This window comes from Podarcis bocagei (assembly GCF_964188305.1).
Source record: "Podarcis bocagei genome assembly, chromosome: 7".
Lineage (NCBI taxonomy): Eukaryota > Metazoa > Chordata > Lepidosauria > Squamata > Lacertidae > Podarcis > Podarcis bocagei.
Genome location: NC_138132.1, coordinates 59,738,166 through 59,759,110, shown reverse-complemented (window position 1 = coordinate 59,759,110; position 20,945 = coordinate 59,738,166). Strand labels below are relative to the sequence as shown.

Genomic DNA, 20,945 nt, shown 5'->3' with positions numbered 1-20,945 from the left:
AATTAGCAAAGCTCTCACCCTTCACACCTGCAAACAAGAGATTGCATTAACACCTGCCACAAAAGCAAACATTTTTAGATAACTTCATTTTAACCTCCCTGACACTGCCTGCAAGCTCCCTGCCTAGCGCTACCGTGGAAATTACGATGAGTGACAGTACCTATTTTTCTTCCAGGGAAAAAAAACGGTTTTCCTCTAATCTTCAGTGTCAGCGTTTCAAATCCTCCCTTCAACATTTGTGCATAATTCCCATTAATGATAATGGGCGCTCCATACGTGGAATAATACTTCCTTTAAATGCTAAATTGTTCAAGGGAAATCATTATGATTATCAGAGATGGATGTCGCACGCGAACACATAAAGAACACTGTAGGGCCCTTGAAGGATCTTCAACGACATACGTCTGGAGTGGCATGTGTAAGGAACTCCTCTGTGGTCTATGCATCAAAATAAACTAAGCTCTTGAGCCTTCACATATATTTATAACATCTGTGCAGATAGAAGAAGTAGTTCTCCACATTTTTCAGGAAAGGGGGAAAAAAGAAAGTCAGCCCTTACAGCTGCATCAGAAATACAGCCCTTTTGATTGCAGTAACATTTTTTTTACTAGATCTCATTCCCATTATGACCAGGCTTGAAAACAAAAAAGGCCCTGGGCTCAGAAAACAGGAACACACACACACATCTCAAAAATCTAAGATGCTTAGGATATATATATATATATATATATATATATATATATATATATAGCCCCCAAAGTGGTTAAAAAAGACATAAGGTTGGCTGGAATAAAACTTCTTAGGCATTTTGTTTTGACAATGTGCCTCAGAAATTCACCACTTTTAAGCTATGGAAATGTGAGCAATTCAATGTCATGACACACAAAATTGAAGCGTAATTGCTTCTAAGTGGTTGACAACCAGCAAGCACTTTTCGTAGTCCTCCCCCCTCCCCTTTCCCAGATAAAACTGAAAATGTATGGCATAAAGTGGAAGCTCTTGTCAAAAGTTTCATTTTAACATGAGCAAAAATGGGGCAGGAAAGCAACAACGTGGCATTGAGACATTTTAAGCGGCTTTTGAAATGAGGAGAATTGCTGCCTTCTGAAAACCAGGCGATACTTAAACACTGTCAGTGGGAGACTCTTAAAGGCAAGAAGAACAACTGTTTGAAACACATATCCCAAGTGGCAAAATTTAAGACTGGGAAAGAGGAAGGAAGACAAAATGGATATATATATAATGGCATGAGCCTGCAACATAGTTTTCAAATTCCTGGAACCTCAAGAAACAAAAGTTTGTGGGGGAGAGATAACTGTCACGTTTCTTAGTTCAGTTTGGATTCTAAGGCAACCTTAAACTCTTGTGAGGACCATCAGACTTATCTAGTGGTTTAACAAACACATGTACTAGGGCCAGAATCAAACATTAACACAAAACCATGTTTTGTTTAGCCATATTCTGGTTTCTTTTAATAACTTACCCAACCCTATCTACAAACCATAGTTTGATTGGGAACAAGAAACCAAGATCTGAAAGCACAGTCTGAAATGGGTTTATGCTAAACCAATTCACAGACAAGCGACAAACATCCATTATGGCCACTGCTTTCCCTCCAGAGCCTGCTGGATGAAGTTGCGAAGCAAGCAGATGCGAAGCCAAAGCTAACAAACAGCTCTAAAGCATGTTTTCCTTACAATACATCTGGACGCTCCAACTACGGTGTGAGCTTTTCAGTATGGTTAGCACAAACCATTGTTGCTCATTACATGTGAACCCAGGCTAGAAAGGATCAAGGCAAAACTCAACACACAGCCCAAACTCTCCACATCTCCCTAGTGAGCATAGCCTCACATTCTAAAAACTACCCATACAAACCAGATGTCCCGTGAGTGTTTTTTCGTCCAAGTGCTTCAATGTTGACATGGGAAGTAACTACAATACTCGTGGATGGAGCAGCATGGGGGCCAAACCAAGCAGAATTGGCAACCACAGTCCGTATTAATCAACCCTGGGGCTGTTTGCATTTATTGCAACAATATTTGCAGAACAGCATCACAAAATATAAAATAACTGAACAGAGAAGTCAACATCAACCATTAAGTAGCCTATGAGCGACAAAGCTGAAAAGGTTCTTACCAATCATATGATTTGCAACATGGATCTGTATCTCTCTTTCATTCTCAAAGGTCATTTGACACTTGATGCACTGATAGGTCTTTTTCTGTTTAAACAAATAAAAAGAGAAAAGGTAAGAGAGCTTTGTAGGCAGCAGAAAGTAAAATCACACCTCATACCACCTTCTGTGTTTTAATAAGATCAGAGTTTAAGAATGATGCAACGAGCAATGGGAAGATGGCTTGGCTACTGGAACTTTGACAAATCACCCTGCCCCAACTGGCTCTACACAGGGCACATTGTATACGTGTGTTGCAAGATGTTTGCGGCCATGTCGTGTGTAAAAGCAGACTACCAGGTTTCCTTGCTACCAACCAAAATGCCTGCGACCTGGTTTTCTCCTGAAGCATCACTGTACTTGTGAGTATGACCAAAGACCAGAGGTAAATAGCCATTTTTGCACTTCTTTTTATTACTGTCACTGTTGTGAAGCAAGGGACAGAAACTGAAAAGACTGTGGTAAAGCAACAAAAAATTATGCGACAACAAAACGAATAAACATTTTAAGCTTTCATAAATAGAGCCCACTACCTGAGAGGCATTATGTGTTGTTCTCAGCCAGCAGATATGTGTGTGTGTGTGTGTGTGTATGGGGAGTGTGTGTGTGTGTGTGTGTGTGTGAGAGAGAGAGAGAGAGAGAGAGAGAGAGAGAGAGAGAGAGAGAGAGAAAGGTTGAAAGCTTTTGCAGCTAATCAGATGTAATAAGAGTAAGGACCATGGGTCAGCAGTAGAGCATCAGCTTTGCATGTAGAAGATCCCAGGTTGAATTCCCAGCAGCATCTCCAGGTAGGGCTGGGAGAGACTCCCCATCTGAAATCCTGGAGAGCTGCTACCAGTCAGTGTACACATTACTGAGCCAGATGGGCCAATGGTCTGACACAGTATAAGGCAGCTTCCCATGTTCGAATAAAACCAAGATATTTGTTTAGCATTATTTTCAAAGTTTTATTAATGTTTCAACGTATTAAGAAACCGAAACAATGACCGCTCCCCGCTTAAAAGGGGGGGTGACCTTTGCGTGGACGCGCGCAGCCCTGGATCTGGAGTGGCCCCCATCAGCATAGGCTTGGCTTTGCCTTCCCTCAGGTGGGATACCTGAAGGTCTCCGCCTACCTCAGTCAGTTGTCCAATCCCACCTGGGGGAAGTGTTGCCAAGGAGACCAGGCCAGGTAGGGGAGGGATTACCTGCCCACACAATAGAGGGAGGATCTTACCTGGGAATCCTCACTTGGCTCCAGAGCTTCTCCCACCCTACCCACCCTCAGTTAATGTCTTCTTTGCAGGTTAACTTTTCTTCATAGGTTTTACAGGTAACTTTTCTTCACAGGTATGCAGGCGCTGCTACGTTAAGGTCGCTGTTAAAGGGCCGGAAAGGAATTTCCCTGCATTGGCAGGTTTCTCCTTTCCCGTAGCAAAACGTCACAACTTTGGCGGTATCAGGCCTTGGGCGGAATCCTTTAGTCCATCTTCCTCTTTGCTGTAGCGATACCAGGGTTCCCCGTTAAAGGGGTTTCTGAAGGGAGGCTTTGACCGCACGCCGAAAGGTCGTCATTGCTCTCCCCTGCGGCAGCGGCGTAACGGGGGCGGCTATCTCTGCTTGAACATATGTTCTCCAGAGCCGGCCCATCCCCCCCACACACACACTGGATAACCCTGAAGCTCCCTAGGTCCCCGGCTGGGGACTGGGGAGGGAGAACGCCCAATGCCTGAGCCAAGGTCTACCCACATTTGAAATTTAATAAAGTTGTGGCCAATTTAATCCCATAGCACGTTGTCTTGAGTCGTTATTCCACATGACGGGGGGGGCTGCTCGGGATCTGGGGACTCCGCCTGTCCACGCAAAAATGTGCCATTGCTGATGGCAACAGAACAATTTGGGTTTAGTGTTATGAATATGAACCTTGGTCTTGCACTCTCTGGTCTCCCCGTGTCCACAGCAACCATATATGTTTTAGTTGCAAACTATATTTTGCTGTTCTGTCAGATCCCAGAAAACAATAGGCTGCATTAACCACCATTTGCCTACAAACTAGCAAAACAAATCAGGCTGAGTCTTCAATTTGCAACCCTAGCTTCCAAGCAAACAATGGTTTAGCTGAAGTGGCAAACTATAGGGTGCCACCAAAACAGGAATAGAGAAGCAACAACTAGGAAGAGGAAAGAGAGGAGGGACTATCTAAGCCTGGGGGCACATATTGAAAATGCCTAATTGTGCACAGGTGGGAAACCTGTAGCCCTTCAGATGTTGCTGCACTATCCCTGACTCTATCTGACTGGGACTGATGGGACATGAGAGTCCAGCAGCACCTAGAAGGCAACAGATTTCCTACTATTAGTTTAGCATTACTGAATGCTACCAGTGTACATTCCAGTAGGAGAAAAATGGAGTCAGCAAAGAGCCAGTTTTAAGTGGAATACTAGGAAACACAGATCTTTTAATTGATCGATCATGGACTATTGGTAGCTGAATGCAGAGATTTTTTTAATGGTTTTGTTATAATTCAGAAATGTAGCATTCAAGTTTATTTCCTGGGAGAGGAGTTGCCGACCGTCACACTTGCATACACTTTAGTGGGGATGTTTAATTGATCGATGTGCTTGCAAAATTCATAAGATGCCTTTTCACAAAGTTTAAGGTGGGGTCAATAAAGCAACTGTACTAAAAGCAACTTGATTAAAAATTAAATGGAGAATTGGCTAAAAATCAGCAACAATAAAGCAATGCAAATGATGAACAGAAAAAAAGCAGAAAAGTGAGTAACTAAGAATGGTTTGTAGATTTAAAAGGTATGATCCATCTATCAGGAAAAAAATGATATAATGACACTGGCTGAGGCATGCTTGACTGGGATGCAGCAGTAGGCCTTCCCTAAGGCCATACCTAGACTTTGGAACTCCCTGCCACTGAAGAGCCATTCCGCTCCCACTCTCATGGTCTTTCACCACTTTTAAAGTTGCTTTTATCTGCTATAGGCACTGCAAGGACTACAACTGCAGTGAAAGGGGAGGATGCAAATGTTTTCAAATGTATCAGCCAATAGCCAAGCCAACAGAATGGGTGCTAAGATGGAAAGGCCTCTGTTGTACAAACCAACACGCTCCATTTCACAAACAAGAATTTCGGCATGAGATCTGAAGGAGAAGGCAGAACATATGGCGGAGGGAATGAACATTACAGCACTTTGGGTCTAGGCCAGCCAGCGGTTCTCAACCTGTGGGTCCCCAGATGTTGTTGGACTACAACTCCCATCATTCCTGAGCTCTAGCCATGCTAGCTAGGTTCAACAACATCTCGGGACCCACAGGTTGAGAAAAGCTGGTCTAGGCCAATGGTAGTATTAACAGAGGAGCATGGCAACGTTCATGTTTAGACACAGAGTTGTAGGACCAATTCACCATCTCAGAAGTCGGAAATCCAAACGGAGGATGGAGCAAAGACCACTCCTGGCTTGCCATTTAAATGACTATGCACCAGAATGCCAATGCAGTAAAGTTGTTCGAAGGGCAAATCTGCATTCAAAATGCTGCATAACCAAAAAAATTCTAACAATGCAAAGGAATACCCCACTACAAAGGGTGATGGACAAACAGAAGCCAGAACTAAGCATCAACAGCCCAGCCCTACACATTGAGTTCAATGGGCTTAATCACTATTGTTTTAGTCTTAGACCAGGGAACAGAGCCTGGGTCCAGATGTTACTGGACTCCAACCACCTCTCCATCCAACATAGCCAATGGTCAGGGATAATGGGAACTGCAGTCCAGCAACATCTGGAGAGCCACAGATTTCCCCACTCCTGCTTCAGTCAGTCAGTGTAATCAGATTCATTTATATGTTGCAGTAAAATGTGCTTTTCAAGGAAACAAGACTTCTGGGCAAGAAGAGTGTAATTCCAGAAAAAGAGCATGAAAGAAACCTCATATCACCCATGGACCAGTGCAAAGGAGCACTTGCGGAAATAGAGATATACATTCCAGAAATCGTGGAAATCTTCAGTGGAACACGACTCTGATTTTCCTTGACCAATTGCTATACACTTCCTATGTCACGCTAATAAGCTTAGCTGCCAAAACAAGGAGATAGCATTAAGAAGCAATTACATGAGCCACTTGTTCTATGGGAGAAGATTGGGTTTGTATTTAAGAGTGGCAAGGTGTGTCTTCTTGGTGATGAGACATAGGGAGGGGAGAATCCTAGGAATAATTTATAGGGGTTAAAACGGTTCTGAAGGGAGGAATTCCATTAAATAAACAAAGCCTGTTGCCCCCCCTTTTTTTAATAGATGGCTAAATCATGGCTAAATTAAATGGCTGGCATGCCTGCTGCTTACGAACAATGCAAAGGAAAATACCAGATGTAAACTGCAGCAATTAACATATGTGTTCATTTCTGCCTTCCCCAAATCCAACACCTACCAGCAACAGCCAGCATGGTCAATAGGAAAGGACTATGGAAGCTGGTGCCCAAAACATCTGGGGGGCACCAGGTTGCAAAGGGGTTTGTATCCCATTGAAACTAATAGAACTAAGTTAACCATATCCATTAACTTCAATGGCCCATGTTGCAGATCAAGGCTGAATGAGAAAACGGCAACTTGGGCTACCCAGTGAATTTAAAAACTGAAGTGGGATTTGAAGAATGGGGGGCTTTCTAGCTCAAGACATGCAACTTTTTTTAAAAAAAACCCTTTTCTATTTAAACAAGATTTGGCTGTTGTTTTTCATTATAGAAGTATCTTTCCTCATCTGTTCACCCATAATTATTTCTCAATAGACTCTCCCAGTAACCCATTTTACTTCAGTGTTTACTAGGGCCTGGGGGGGGGGACATTCTCTAAGCCTCGTCTACAGGATTACGGAAGTGCACTTATTAGCAGAGCATTCCTGGCATCTAGAGGATCTTCTATATTCCGAACGTACCTTTCCCTCTTGAGCTAGAGATATCAATACATCCTGGTGCTTACTGAAACATGTACTTCTATTGTTTTCAATGTAAACTCAATGTAGCTTCTCTCTGACTATATATTTTTCTAATCCTCTGCTGTTAGGCTGTGGGTAAAAGGGGGAGGGGGAAGCAGGGGGAGAGAAGAAGAAAAATCAATAACGGTCCAGAAAGAAAGAAAGAGGAACTGGTCAAGAATTATAGAGTAGTAATGTCGTTTGGACAGCTGCAGGCTGCTCAGTTTGTATTACACACATAAGGCAGGCAGCATAAAAACTGCATTTTACCTGTTGTACTACAAATCAACAAGAGATTACAAAACAGAGAACAGCATGTTGTTCAATTTAGTTTGCCTGGCTATATTTGAGACATCTTTTTTTTTTAACAAGCTTCTGAAAGCTATGGTTCTTTGGAAAGGATATGAGCATTCAGGGGCCTTTTCTGTAATCATGAAACCTTCTAAATCTATGGGGTTAGTTGTGATCAATGAGCTTCAGAAATGCAGTGTGTGTGCGTGCATGTGTGAGGAAGAGGGAAAGCATCAAAATGAAAGAGATAAATAATCTATTGAAATTATCCTAAAAGGAAAAATGTGTTCCTGCCTTAATTGCACACCCCACATCTTTTCATCTGGCATTCATTTGCCTTCATCATGTTAAGGTTAAGTGTTACCAACAGTGCAATCCTTTCGCACGCTTACTCAAACATAAGGCTGACTATACTCAGTGGAACTTACTCACTGCTAAGTGCTTACAGGATTGTCACCTAAGTCCCACTGAAACCAAAGGAGCAAGATGGGAGGCTGAAGTGAAAACCTCTCCAGAAGATTTCTATTCTATTCTATTCTATTCTATTCTATTCTATTCTATTCTATTCTATTCTATTCTATATTTATCAAAATGTGTATACTGCTTACTAGGTCCAAGACCACTAAGCAGTTTACAGTAGACAGTCTAAGATATTCATTAAAAATACCCAAAACAAATGAGCAGACATTAAGAACAAATTCCATGAGAATATTATTACATGAGATTAATCTTTCGGGCAGGCAAATTTTGATAACTGGGAAAGAGGAATGTCTTGCCTTTAGAAAGAAGGTAGTCAGAGGTTTGTCTTCTTCCCCCAACAAACAAAAGCCTTTCTGCCACCTGCCCAGCCACCACCTGGTACCTGGGACAGGAGACCCCTGGGAGCAAGATTACAACATTGCTAAAGCAGCAGCAATGCTTTCTTTTTTCTGCTACTGGTTAAAAAAGGTGAGAGGACTCAGTCATTTCATCTTCAAAAGGCAAGATGCTCCAATGAAAATTCTTAAATTCCGACCACCCTCATAAAATCCACCTACTTTCATGAAAGAAAAAATGATCCTACGAAAGTAAAGTCTGCTTACTTTCACTGGAACTCATGCTGAGTTGGGAAGTTTGTTGAACAGGACCTCCAGGCAACAGGAGCTAGGTGAACTCAGCCTATATTGCCTGTTGCTTGTGAATAGGGACATCCTGATTGGACAGGACGTGCACTTCCTGACAGTTATGAAAAGGACTTCTTCCAAAAACACAGCAAGCTGACTTATGTCCAAGTCACATCAGTGCACTAAACATCAGAAAAGCTTTCTGACAGTAAGAGCTGTTCAGCAGTGGAGCAGACTCCCAAGAGGTGGTGGACTCTCTTTCTTTGAAGATTGGATAGCTAAAGAATCATGGCAAAAAAAAATTGATGGACTATGCAGAACTGGCAAAACTGACATATAAGCTACGGAACAAGGATAACTATGACTTTAAAGATGAATGGGAACCATTTACAAAGTATTTGAAGACGCAACAAAATGGACTGGACTCCTTGGCTGGCTTTGAATAAACATTCACAAACTTTTTATTGATAATAATCAGCTAAATAGTTTGAGGATCTATACAACTTTGTAACATGCAGAAAACAGCATTCTCAGAGAAATCAAAGACTGGAACTGAGGGAAGCCGAGGGGTGGGGTTGTGTGGGAGGGTGGGGGGAGGGAGGAAAAATGAGGAAAAAAATAAGGATGATATGTTTCTGGATAATATGTTCTGTTTTAATTTTGAATTTATTTATTTTTTTTAAAAAAGAAGATTGGATAGCCATCAGCCATGGATGCTTTAGTTGAGACCCCTGTATTGCAAGGGGTTGGACTAAATGACCCTCTTGGCCCCTTCCAACTCTACAATTCTATGATTCTTTGCAAGGGGTGTTTTAAATGTATGGTGTGCACACAGGAATGATGAGAAATTTAGACCAGGGGGGGCATGGCCAGGACGGGGAATAGAGTGGGGGCAATATGCCCCCTGACATTTAAAACTGGAGCCTTCTGGGGGGGAAAGGGGCATCGCAAAAAAGGCTGGGGGCAGAGGCCCCTCACTGAAATCCAAGTGTTCTTGCTAAGGGAGGACTCCACACATGGACCATGGCTCCTCCCCAGGGAGATAGGTCTTGCTTATGTCCTGTCATATGTCAAGGTTGACAGTGCCTGTGGATATAGGGCAGAACCCAGACCTAGAGCAACTTTAGGTCCAATTTTAGTCCACAGAGAACACCAAGGGGGCAGATAAATAGGGCAAGGGGCATTGTGGATTTGCATCCATCAGCCTGTTCGCGGGATAGTTATTGTTTAACAGGAAGGTAGAATGGCAGATCTGAGGCATTAGCATATATGCCAATCGCAGGCTCCTGTATAAAGTGTAATTTGGTGCAGGCCTGAATTCTGATTTTTCATTATCTTCTACAAAAGAAATCTGCCCTCTTGGGGCAAGATTCAAAGCATTTACTTTGTTGAAGAACTTAAATTCTCTCCTGAGGGAAGAGGAGGTATAGAAGCTTTGTTGAAGAGACAGAGTTAAAAGTAGGAGTAAGGAGGACGGCAACCATTTCCATTCACGATAATGGTGAAGGGGGGGGAGTGAGTACAGTGAGAGGCTGGAGCATTTTAGCCTCTGTGTGCACAGCCATACGAAATCAGAATTAGCCTGGCATAAAAGAATAGGGCTGTTCTTCAAGAGGAGCGTGAAACACAATGAAGAAGCAAGGAGGAGAAAGGCGGCGATGGGGCTAATAAGTAGTTTTGGATGATGAACTCTCAAGAGGCATCACGCTGAAGGGAGAGGTGTTTCCATTTCGTATTTTATTCTCTGCAGAATTAGATGTATAACACAGCTGGAGGCAGGTCTAGTCACCGATTCGCTTGACCCCAAGGGAGCGAGTATGTAGTTGCAGTGCTAAAGCAGCAAGTGAAACAAAGCAAAGAATCTTTCGCTCGGATTGTTTCAAGCTCCGAGAAATCCTTTGAACCCAACACATTGTCGCAGATCAGCAAGATCTACAAGACAGACTTTTAACAGCTCTATCCCAACCACATACAAGATGATGCTTCGTCGGGGCAGAGTGGGGCAGGGCGGGTGGACTTCTGGCTCACGTGGAGTGGGGGAGGAGGACCTTCGAATAGCGCCAAGCGAGTCGGGGGCTTTATGTGATGAATCAAAGGTAATTAAAAACGTTTCGGGAGGGGGGCACAAAGGATGTTATACGTGCAGCTGCTTTGCCCGTCAACTGAGAAAAAAGTGCCGAGCCTTGCTAGTCCATCCGATTTTATTCGGGACACCCAGAAACGAGCAGCCTTCTGAGCCACAAATAGTAGTTTGAAGAAATTATTTCCAAAGGCCACAAACTGCAGACATGAAAAGCTCTCTCAGAAGGTTGCCGATGTGCCGAAATAGCCAAGAATCCTATTAGTACAGATGCCAGTGGCAGACTTATCTGCAGAAACTTATGTAAGGAAGCAGCTGCTGGTTTGATCATGAGGTAGTCTGGGAATAGCTGCTACTTAATCAATGTTTTGTGTAAAGGCAACCCGGGGAAAAAAATCACTTTTTAATACATGCAACATATTGAAGAAAGTTCTTCAAAGATAAAGTGCCTACCTAACTGAACTAAGGACTTTGGGTGTGTTTTCCCCCCTCTTCCGCTACCCAAAGCAATATAGGAGCTTTTGTTGAGGGAGGGGGGCAGGGTTCTTATCCTGGTTTGTAATTAAGCTGGAGACAGGCAGGATAGAGGGTTCTGACTGATTATTATTTTTAAAGCACCAGCCCTGTGTTCTCTCTTCTTCTCCCCCCTGGAAACATCTCCTACTGCAAAACATGGCAGCAGCACACAGCATGGCTGAGCATCATGCCAGAAGGGCCCATCAGTGCTTGAGGCGAGACCCCCTTGGCTCAGATTCGCCCAGCAGGTAAAGCATGGAGCCACCTTTCTGATCTTCCCACAATGCCCCAAACTGGCACTTGGGCAGGCTATATTGTTAGAGCGTTAAAATGGGTAGGTTTTCTGCTAACCACTGTAGTAGAACTGCCTGTGCCAACAGCTGCACCACCACCAGGTCTTCCGGTGTTCCAAGGTGTGCCAAGGTACAGGGTGCACTGAGTAGACCTTTGCTGGGAGGAGGGGTAGAAGAGAGGCACACACCTGAAACGGTTTTGCATGGCATATCCCCTCCTAGTGGTGCAGCAGTAAAACTGCTAGCTCATTTGCAAAGCTAAGCAGGGGGCAGCATGGTTTCAAACTGAATGGGGCACCACATGTTGAGATTCCTGCATTGCAGGGGGTTGGACTCAGGGTCCCTTCTATGATTCGATGATCATCATGGTGCACATTCCCTCACCTCTGCTGAATTCTACTAGCTTCTGTTTACAGAGGTGAGGAAACAGGCAACGAGGTACCATTGTGATGCATGTTTTGCAGCTGCTGAAATCACTAGAGAAAAAGAGATGTGTGGTCGATGCTTTCACCCTCCCCCATCAATCCTCCATAATAGCCTACTTCCACAGCCTAAGGTCAGAAACGTTTCAGTCTCCCTTTATAGTGCATGGATGAATAGATGGGAGAAAAGCATAGAAAGTGAACTTCATATGGAGTCAAACTACTGGTCCATCTAACACATTGATATCTACATTGACCTTAGAACCATCTTTTCCAGCCCTACTTGGGGATGGCAAGGACTGAAACTGGGACCTTCTGCATGCAAAGCATGTGTTCTACCACTGAGCTACAGCACCTTCTTCTGGCATTGAGCTGCCACATTCCTCTGTGCAAGGCCCATGCTCAACAGTGTCCAACAAAAACCCCTGTCCAATCCAATGCCTGAAGAAAAGTTAACAAGTTTTTCTTGTTGAGTCATTTCAAATGTTAGAAAAAGTGGCATGGGGATTAATTTCTGCATGGGGGGCAGGGAGAGGGAAAGATGCACAGCATATATTTTCCACTGCTGGCATATATAGCCATGCAAGTTGGCATGTCTATGAGCTGGCCTATGAACGTACCAATGGAGGAAAGCATATTAGTCATAGATTCCCAATCTTATGAGGGGTAGGTTGAGGCCGCTTCCAAAAATGCTATCCACATCAGGCACAACAACTGGGTGGTGTTTTCACTGCCTGCTGGCTGTGCAAAGCCTACTAGCATGCTCTGGAGTGCTCTGGGAAGCCACCTTCTGTGCCATGATCATGCCTAGTGTAGCAAAAGGCCTAGAATCTGTATTATGTATGCGTATTGCATCTCTCTCACCTTTCCTCCAAGAAGAACAAGGCAGCATACAATGTATGTCCCTCTCCCATTTTAGCCTCACAATAACCCTGAGACAGGTCAGGCTGAGAGCGAATGAATGTCCAAAGATCACCTGGTGAGCTTCATATCCAAATGGAGATTTGAACCCTGGTCTCCCGAGTCTTAGTCTAGCCATGCTCTAGCCATTGCACCACACAGGTTCTCTGTCATCTGAAGTGGCCTCTGAGAGTGGTGTCGCTTCACAAGGCTCTAAATCAGACATGTGCAAGGAGGTCTTTTAGGAATCTATTTCTAGCTGCTATGATCCACGCTGCAGTTTGGGCAGAGACGAGCAGGTGCATTCCACACTCCGCCAAAACTTTGCTTTGTGGAGTCGCTCACCTGTGAGGCACACTTTCCCACTCTTCAGTGTTGGAACGCAGACAGAATCGCTTGTATGAAGCAGTATCCAAGTAGTGCCCAATCAATTTTTATATGAGAGTTTAAGTGAAATGACTAATTTGGAACTCAAATTTATTTATTTATTCTTTTATCTACCTTTCTAACCTGCTCAGGGCAGTTGGAACTCCACCTAAAATTGCTTTACAAAGGAAGGATGCTTACCATGAGTCTTTTATGGATATAATGCCACTGCTAACCTAACTATGACCACAACTGTGCTTGCCACTCTGTGAATGAACCAGTAGCTAAATGAGGTAGCTTTGACAGCAGAACCCTATAACTCTTTTTATAGTTGGGGGGGGGGATCACCTATACTTTGTAGTTAATTATTGTAGAGCAAATGTTTGCTGAGTTCCAACACTCACATGGAACTTGTGTATAAACAGAGGTTCCCTTATTCCCTCCTGAGCAAGGGAGAGCCAGACACACACAGAGGAAGTTTTCAATACTAAAGAGAATGGAAGCTTCAAGTGCACATTGGAGCCCTATGTCCAATGCGAGTTTCTGAAGTCAGTATCTATTCTTCTTACTATTATTCATTATAGTAAAGCTAACCTGTGGCAGTACTTACTCTGGGAACAGGGGATGTCTGGGTACCCTTCTTCTGGCCACTGGTCTCAGGCGTCAGGTCTCGGTGGTCCAACTGAAGGTGGCTTTCTAAGTCTTCAGCACTTTCAAATTTGACACTACACTCCGGGCACCTCAGGCTACCACAAGGTCTTTCGCTAACTTCCGGCGGGGTCATGCCCATGGACTGTCCATTGGTGCTCCTGGTCATGCACCCAGCACACAGGCCATACGGCAGACCGTTAACATCCAGCTTCACCAAGTCTTGCTTGTTCCTGAAGTCCTTCAAGCACAGAGCACACTTGTAGAATTTCTGCAAGGCCTGGCCGTTGGGAGAAGACGCCGCAGAGTTCCCTGCCAATTTTTGCATATGGAATGTTCCGTGGATTTTCAGCTCGAGAGTCGAGGTGACCGTCTGCATGCAGACAACACAGCGGAATCCAGTGAGGGAGTTTCTGAGGTCGGGGTGCATCTGGCAGTGCTCAATGAACTCCTCTTCGCTCTGCAAGGGCATTTTGCAGATCCGGCACGTCCCTGTATCCAAGCTCTTGCTGTGAGTTACTTTGTGCTCCGTCAGGGTCAGGAGGGACGGGAAGCGTTCCCCGCAAATGGGGCACATGTAATGCTTTGCTGGGCCTCGGTGGGTCTGCATGTGCTCCCGGAGGCCGTTCTCCGAGAAAAAGGTCCTTGAGCAGATGTTGCACTTGTGGCTCCCTTTGATGAACTCTGCTTTCTTCCTGGAACAGTCGTCCTCCCCTGGCCTGATGTTATGGTCCCTCAGACGGTGGTTCTGCAAAAGTACCTCCATCGTATAAGCCGCCCCACAGATATCGCAGCCGTACATGGGCTCTGAAGCATCCACGTCATCCTCGCTAGCTTCGTGGCTGTTTGAAGTGTCTGGATTTTTCATCAACATGTTCTGGATATCGGCAGATTCTGCCTTCTTGCTAGCCGGCACGGTGCCATTGGCTGTTCCGTTCTCAGTGCTGGCATCAAAGACACAGTGCTTCTCCCGCAAATGTTTTTCAAGCAAGATGATGGCGTGGAAGGCTTTGCTGCAGAACTTGCAGTTGTACTTTTTGCTGTGGGTCGTGATGTGGCACTGCAGCTCCACCTCGGTGCTAAACGTCTCTCCACAGAAGATGCACTTGTGAGACTTTGCAGGGTTGCCCAGGTGACTGTGCTTCACGTGGATCTGGAGGTCCACCTCCTTCCGAAAATCCCAGTTGCAGGCTGTACACCGATACATCTTTTTCTCATTGCTGTGCTTCACTGCCAGGTGCACTTGGATAGATACCTTGGAGTCAAAAACCTCTTGGCAAAGGGTGCAGTGATACAACACAAAAGTATGCATGTCCAGCAAATGTTTCTGCAGATCGTCCACCGATGAAAACTGCTTGTCGCAGCTCTCGCAGACATAATGAGTTGAGGTTGTCATGTAGTGGACAGTGAGGTGCTGCAGGAGAGATTCCTGGGAATCAAAGTCTTCTTTGCACTGAGGGCAAGACTGCTTCCTTAACAACAACTCCAAATGCAACTTCAAATGAGTCTGGAAGCTTTCAAAGCTGGAGAACTTCAGTTCGCACTGGTTACACGGGTACTCGCCGTTCGAAACTGAATTGACGCTGGCAGAAAGCCGCTGCCTTTTGGGGGAAGACACTTCAACATCAGAAGAAACTGGACTCTGCTCACCTTTGGACTTTTTGTTGTGTGCCAGTGGAATGTTCTTATGGTTTTCTTTGATGTGTTTCGTTAGCTTGAGAATAGAGCCAAAAATGGGCGAGTTTGTGCAATACGGGCAGGAATATACCTCCATAAAAGACTGTGATGGCTGAACAACAGGGGAATCCAATTTGGAGTTTCCTATGTTGCAGTGAGTTTGCTGGATGTGCTCAGTCAGAGAGGCTTCGGTCAGAAAGCCCATGGAGCACTGGTTGCAAAAGAAGGCGTTGTTGCCGTCTTGAGTTGTTGCCCCCGGCCCGCAGTGAGCAATACGGATGTGTTCCTGCAGGCTGTTGATGTCCGCAAACATCTCTGGACAATAGTTGCAGTGGAAGGCCGAAATGTTGCTGAACTGCATCATGGGATATGCGTGGTTTTTATGCACCTTCCTCACATGTTCGTTCAGGTTATACAACGTGGGCATGGATTCAAGGCAAATCTGGCACGTGTGGCTTTGCTGAGGTTTGTCCACATGGATGGTTTTCAGGTGGATCTCCAAGACGGCGAGGCTATTGAAATCGCGCTTGGTGCAGTACGGGCAGCTGTAGGAGACTTTCGACCAGGACTGTCCCTCTTCTCTCTCCAGGGACCTCATCTTCTTTTGCCCTCTCAAGGGTTTCAGAGTCGAGTCGGGAGTGGAGCCCCGCTCCACCGAAGCGCTGGAATCCGGCGTGGCACTGCTCATGGAGGCCACGCTGCCCAAGACAGGGTCGGGACTGATGCTGTGGTTGCTGGAATCAGGCTGCCGGTGGCTATCCAAGTGGCAATAGACCTCCTCCACCGAAGAGAACTGCTCTGGGCACATGGGGCACTTGTGTTTCTTGTTGGCGTGGGCTTGGTGGATGTGGGATAGCAGGGAGTTCTCGTCGGCAAACACCTCAGGGCAATGGATGCACTGCAGGTCGGCCTTCTCGGAGAGCTGCGGGTGGCGCGTCATGACGTGCTTCTCCAGCTCCTCGGTCTGGCTGAAGGTCTCCTCGCAGTAGTCGCACATGAAGTCGTCCTTCTTACCGTCCTTCTCGCTCTTGGCCAGGTGCTCCTTGTTCTTCTTGTGGGCTTGCATGTGGCTCTGCAGGGAGCTGGTGGAGGAGAAGCCCCGCTTGCAGACCGTGCACTTGAAGGGCTTGCTGGAGCTGTGGGTCTTCAAGTGGATCTTGAGGTGATCGCTGCGAGAGAAGGCTGCCTCGCACTCGTGGCAGTGGTACTTCTTGTCCCCCGTGTGCAGCTTGATGTGCCGGTCCCTGCTCCTCTTGTGCTTGAAAAGCCGGCTGCAGTAGGTGCATTTGAAAGGTAGCTTGTCGCTGTGGATCTGCTCGTGCCTTTTAAGGTAGCTCAGGCGAATGAAGGACTTATCGCAAAACTGACAGGGATACGGCAGGCCGGTCCCCCCTTCCTCCTCCCCGATGCCGAGATCACACCCATCTCCTATCATCTGAGTGGGTGATGCAACGTCTTTGCTGGAGGGAGATGAAGCCACCCAGGAGAGTTGTGGGTCATCATCGCCATCTGTAATGGGAAAGCAGAAAGGAGATTAAAAACAATTCCCAGTGCATCTGTGAAAATAGGGACAAAGCCGTTCAACAACACTATGGCCCTTCTGCTACTACAGCGTTTAAAAGAGAGAGGAAGAAAGCAGAAGAGGGAAAGATTCAATTGCAGAACAAAAACAAAACTGAAAGAACCAGCGCACGCCACAAATGCCTCCTGAATCTTAACAGGATGTTGGAGCAAAAGAGAAAATGCAGATTAAGTCTGCTGCACAAATCTATTCTTTTTAAAGTAAAATAAACAAATATGCCAAATACAGAGCATCCGTTATTAATGTTAAGCAATTTCTCCTTCTTCCACCCCCCTCGCAAGTCCCCCAAGCAGGTTTAACACCTGTCTACTGTATTGCCAAGCAATAAACAGCGAGTCAAGAAAACAAAGCGCAACATGCCTCAGAGCGATACAAACATTTCTAAGAGCTGCTGCGTTAAGTGCTTGTACGTGAGCATTTTTCAACACATACTTGTCGGAACGGTTTTCAAATAATACAGCCCGGAAAAAAAAATCGGTTCCGGCCCTGCCTCAAAATGGGAAAGGCTACATGGGAGCAGTTACAACCAGAGAATCTCCCTCTCTCAAACACACACACAGAGAGAGAATCATTCAATAGTATTGTGACATAAACAAGATGGATTTCCCCAAAGCCCACTTGCACCTGAAACAAAACTGAAATCAATGGTCAGAGGCTGGAAAAGGTAAGGTGTCAGGTGGCTTTTAAACCACCAATTAAAAACAAAAGGCACCCCCCCTCGTCAGGGCTAGTCATGCAGGGTGGGCAGCATTCTGCACTGTGCACCCAACTCTAAAGGTGATTCCATGCAGTCAGAGTCAGCCTGGCTCCGGCGCCAATTTCATGCCATGTGTGTGCCTGCCAACTCTGCAGCAAGACAGAAGATACTTCATTGGCAGCAGGGAAGGGAAAGCAGTTCCACATCGTAGCTCAGAGCCTCTGGGCCTGGCAGTGCCACGGCTTTGGAGGGGGGCACCTCCACCATATTGTGGGGGGGAGGGGGGCGTGAGCTATTGGTTTTGCCAATTTCAGATTTGCAAAGATATTTTTTCCCTTGCACACGCACACAGTTCAACTCAAAGCGCCAGGAATAAAGGATTGATTTTCTTACACAGCTGCTTTTCCCTACAAATTCATTGCAGCTGTTTTTATCCCTCTTCGCTTTCACGTCTTCCACAAATGCAAACACGAACGGTAACAGCTGCTGGTCCTTCCACCTCTCTGTGAGCTTCTACTGTCAGGCCCCCCAATTTAGTGCTAACACTCAGCCACTTGTAGTTGACCCCAGTGCTACTGAACTTTTCCAGCCACTTGGTATACTTTGCTTGGTTCTTAGTCCATAACTTTTTTGGAGAGCTGAACAGAACTCTGCTCTGTCAGTAGCTCCCTTACCTCAACAAGTAGGTTGCCCCTCCTCTACCATGCAAAGAGTGCACCAAAGTCCTCTGCAAATGGGTCCAAGGAAGAGTCTGGAAGGACCTAGTGCCACAGAACTGCTGAAGCTAAGCAGGTTTCGACCTGGTCAGCCCTGGGATGGGAGGCCAATAAGGACATCCCTTTCAGAGTGGGTCATAAAATGCAACATTTTAAATGATGATTTTTTTTAAAAAAAAAAGTTGTGCCCTCAAACATGGCTACTTGGGCCTCACCAAAAATCCCAGTACAATAAAAAGGTTTGCGTGTGCTAATAATGTGTGTGCACAGGTGCAAATATAGAAATCATCTTTGTAGTTTTAAAATAACTACAGTAAAGCTCCCCTTAGCAAGGAAGACTGAAACCAGGTGACTTGTCTGACTACTCAGTCTGTTATCCAGGTGCTGTGGATGGGCAACTTCAGGGTCCCCCATGCGTCTCTCTCATAAATGTTACTAGCCAGTTAAATAAATAAATGAATAAATGCACCTGCAGAGGGCTGGGAAAGGAGGGATAGAGGGTTCCCTCCTTCCTCTGCAGCCTGTAGAGTACCTACCGTGAGTGCAGAAGAGGATCAAAGCACCCACATGTGATTCAATACCCATACACAAAATCCCTTATCACCAACGTCCACCAGGCTACTGTTGAAATGCAAGGCTGGTAACATATATTTCATATGAATACCGTATTTTTCGCTCTATAGGACGCACTTTTTCCCCTTCAAAAATGAAGGGAAATGTGTGTGCGTCCTATGGAGCGAAGATGCCATAGCCCCGCGACCCTCTCCCAGCTGGAGAGGTGACGCGCGGCTATGGCAGGAACCTCTACAGCCCCGTGTCACCTCTCCAGCCGGGAGAAGCCATAGCCCCGCGACCCTCTCCCGGCTGGAGAGGTGACACGCGGCTATGGCAGGAGCCTCTATAGCCACGCGTCACCTCCCCAGCCAGGAGAGTGCGCGTGGGGCTAAAGAAGCCATAGCCCCGCGACCCTCTCCCGGCTGGAAAGGTGACGCGCGGCTATGGCAGGAGCCTCTCCGCTGCGCCTTTCCGCTGCTCCCTGACCTGCTCTTTGGGGCTGGTGGTGGGCTTCCCCCCCCCCCCGCCAGCCCCAAAGAGCAGGTCGAAAGGAACCTGAAGCCTGGAGAGCGAGAGGGGTCAGTGCACACCGACCCCTCTCGCTCTCCAGGCTTCCAAGGTAGCCGCCTGAACGGCCGCCTTAAACGGCACCTTGTTTTAGACCGGGAAAACAAGAGGGGGAAAGTTCTCACCCTCTCTGTGCAGCGCCTCCTGCCGCTTCACTGAAGGGGCGCTGGGCAGAGAGGGGAAGATTTTTTTTTCTTGTTCTCCCCCCTCTAAAACAAAGTGTGTCCTATTGTCCGGTGCGTCCTATGGTGCGAAAAATACGGTATATCTCAGACAGCTCGTATGCTTAATTATCTGAGGACCCTTTCTGTTCTGTGCAACCCCCTCAGATATTTACTAAAATATGTTTACTCTGGATTTCTTATTAATCTAATCACATTTGGTATGACAGGGAGGCCCGTCAACTACTGCCCTTGTCTGGCATCTGTGGTCTTTGCTGAAGATTAAGGCCTAGCCCTATTACCTAAACCTTGGGGTTGCTCTTAACATTAATCTAATCTTTTTCCAAGTTTATTACAAAAAAAATATATTGTTGCATTTTAGTCTGCCTTACCTCCTTTTCACTTGATTCCTTTTTACCGCCAGTACCTATTGTAAACTGCTTTTGGCATAGCTCCATCAAAAAGCTGTATAACATGGCTTGGCTTGGGGTTTTTGTTTTTTTTATGAAGCAGATTAAGAATAAGGTGCGCTCTCTTGCGCACAGGCCATAGAAAGATCTGGTAAGTGTTCAATAGAAGAAGAAAAAAATAATTTTTACTTTTGAAATTCATTACCTACCTCCACCCCCACCCTCAGCCTACGATCATACCTTGTGCAGATGAGAAATTAAACCTAACTCTGCAGATTGTAAATCAACGGCACTCCTCATAATGAGCAAGCTTTAAGCCTTGCCCTGGACAGCCTCTGTCTCACTCTCACGCCAGATACAATCACAGGGGGCCTTTCTCACCAAGCAAGAAAGGGGGAGGCTGCCTCTCCCCCCCCCCCCCGAGGACTTGAATTAATGGGCTCTTCTGACTGGAAGGATTCAGCTGGCTGCTTGCTCCCTGGATTACATTCAGCAGGGAAGGACCAGCAAACCGCTGCACACACTAATTCCCAGCTCATGCCAGCTGGGCTCCTCAAGGGGGATGCAGGCAAACGGGGGAAGGGGGGACCAGGGAGGCACAAGGGGGCTTTTAAACTAGGGCAACAAATGGCGAATTGGATCTCAATGTGTTTCCATATTTTTAAAATATTACACCACCATAATATTATTAGAACAACAGGAGTCCATCAAGCCATCGCTTAAAAATACAAGAACGGTAAGAACTTAGGGCTGTACATTTGCAAAACACTTTAAAATGCCTTGCTCTTAAAACACAGCGATTGCTTTAAAGCAGCCATGAGTCT

The 20,945-nt window shown here is 45.8% G+C and overlaps 1 protein-coding gene across 3 annotated transcripts in view; it reads right to left on the bottom strand.

The window, feature by feature from the left end:
* The window catches only part of ZNF423 (zinc finger protein 423), a 339,629-nt gene that overhangs the window by 124,487 nt on the left and 194,197 nt on the right, over window positions 1–20,945 (bottom strand). For all 3 annotated transcript variants that reach the window (XM_081201114.1, XM_081201113.1, XM_081201115.1), the window contains exons 4-5: window positions 13,719–16,942; window positions 2,140–2,224 (exon numbers count right to left, since the gene is read on the bottom strand). In XM_081201114.1, coding sequence (XP_081057240.1) covers window positions 2,140–2,224; window positions 13,719–16,942 — 3,309 coding nt within the window. The remainder of the gene's footprint in view (window positions 1–2,139; window positions 2,225–13,718; window positions 16,943–20,945) is intronic.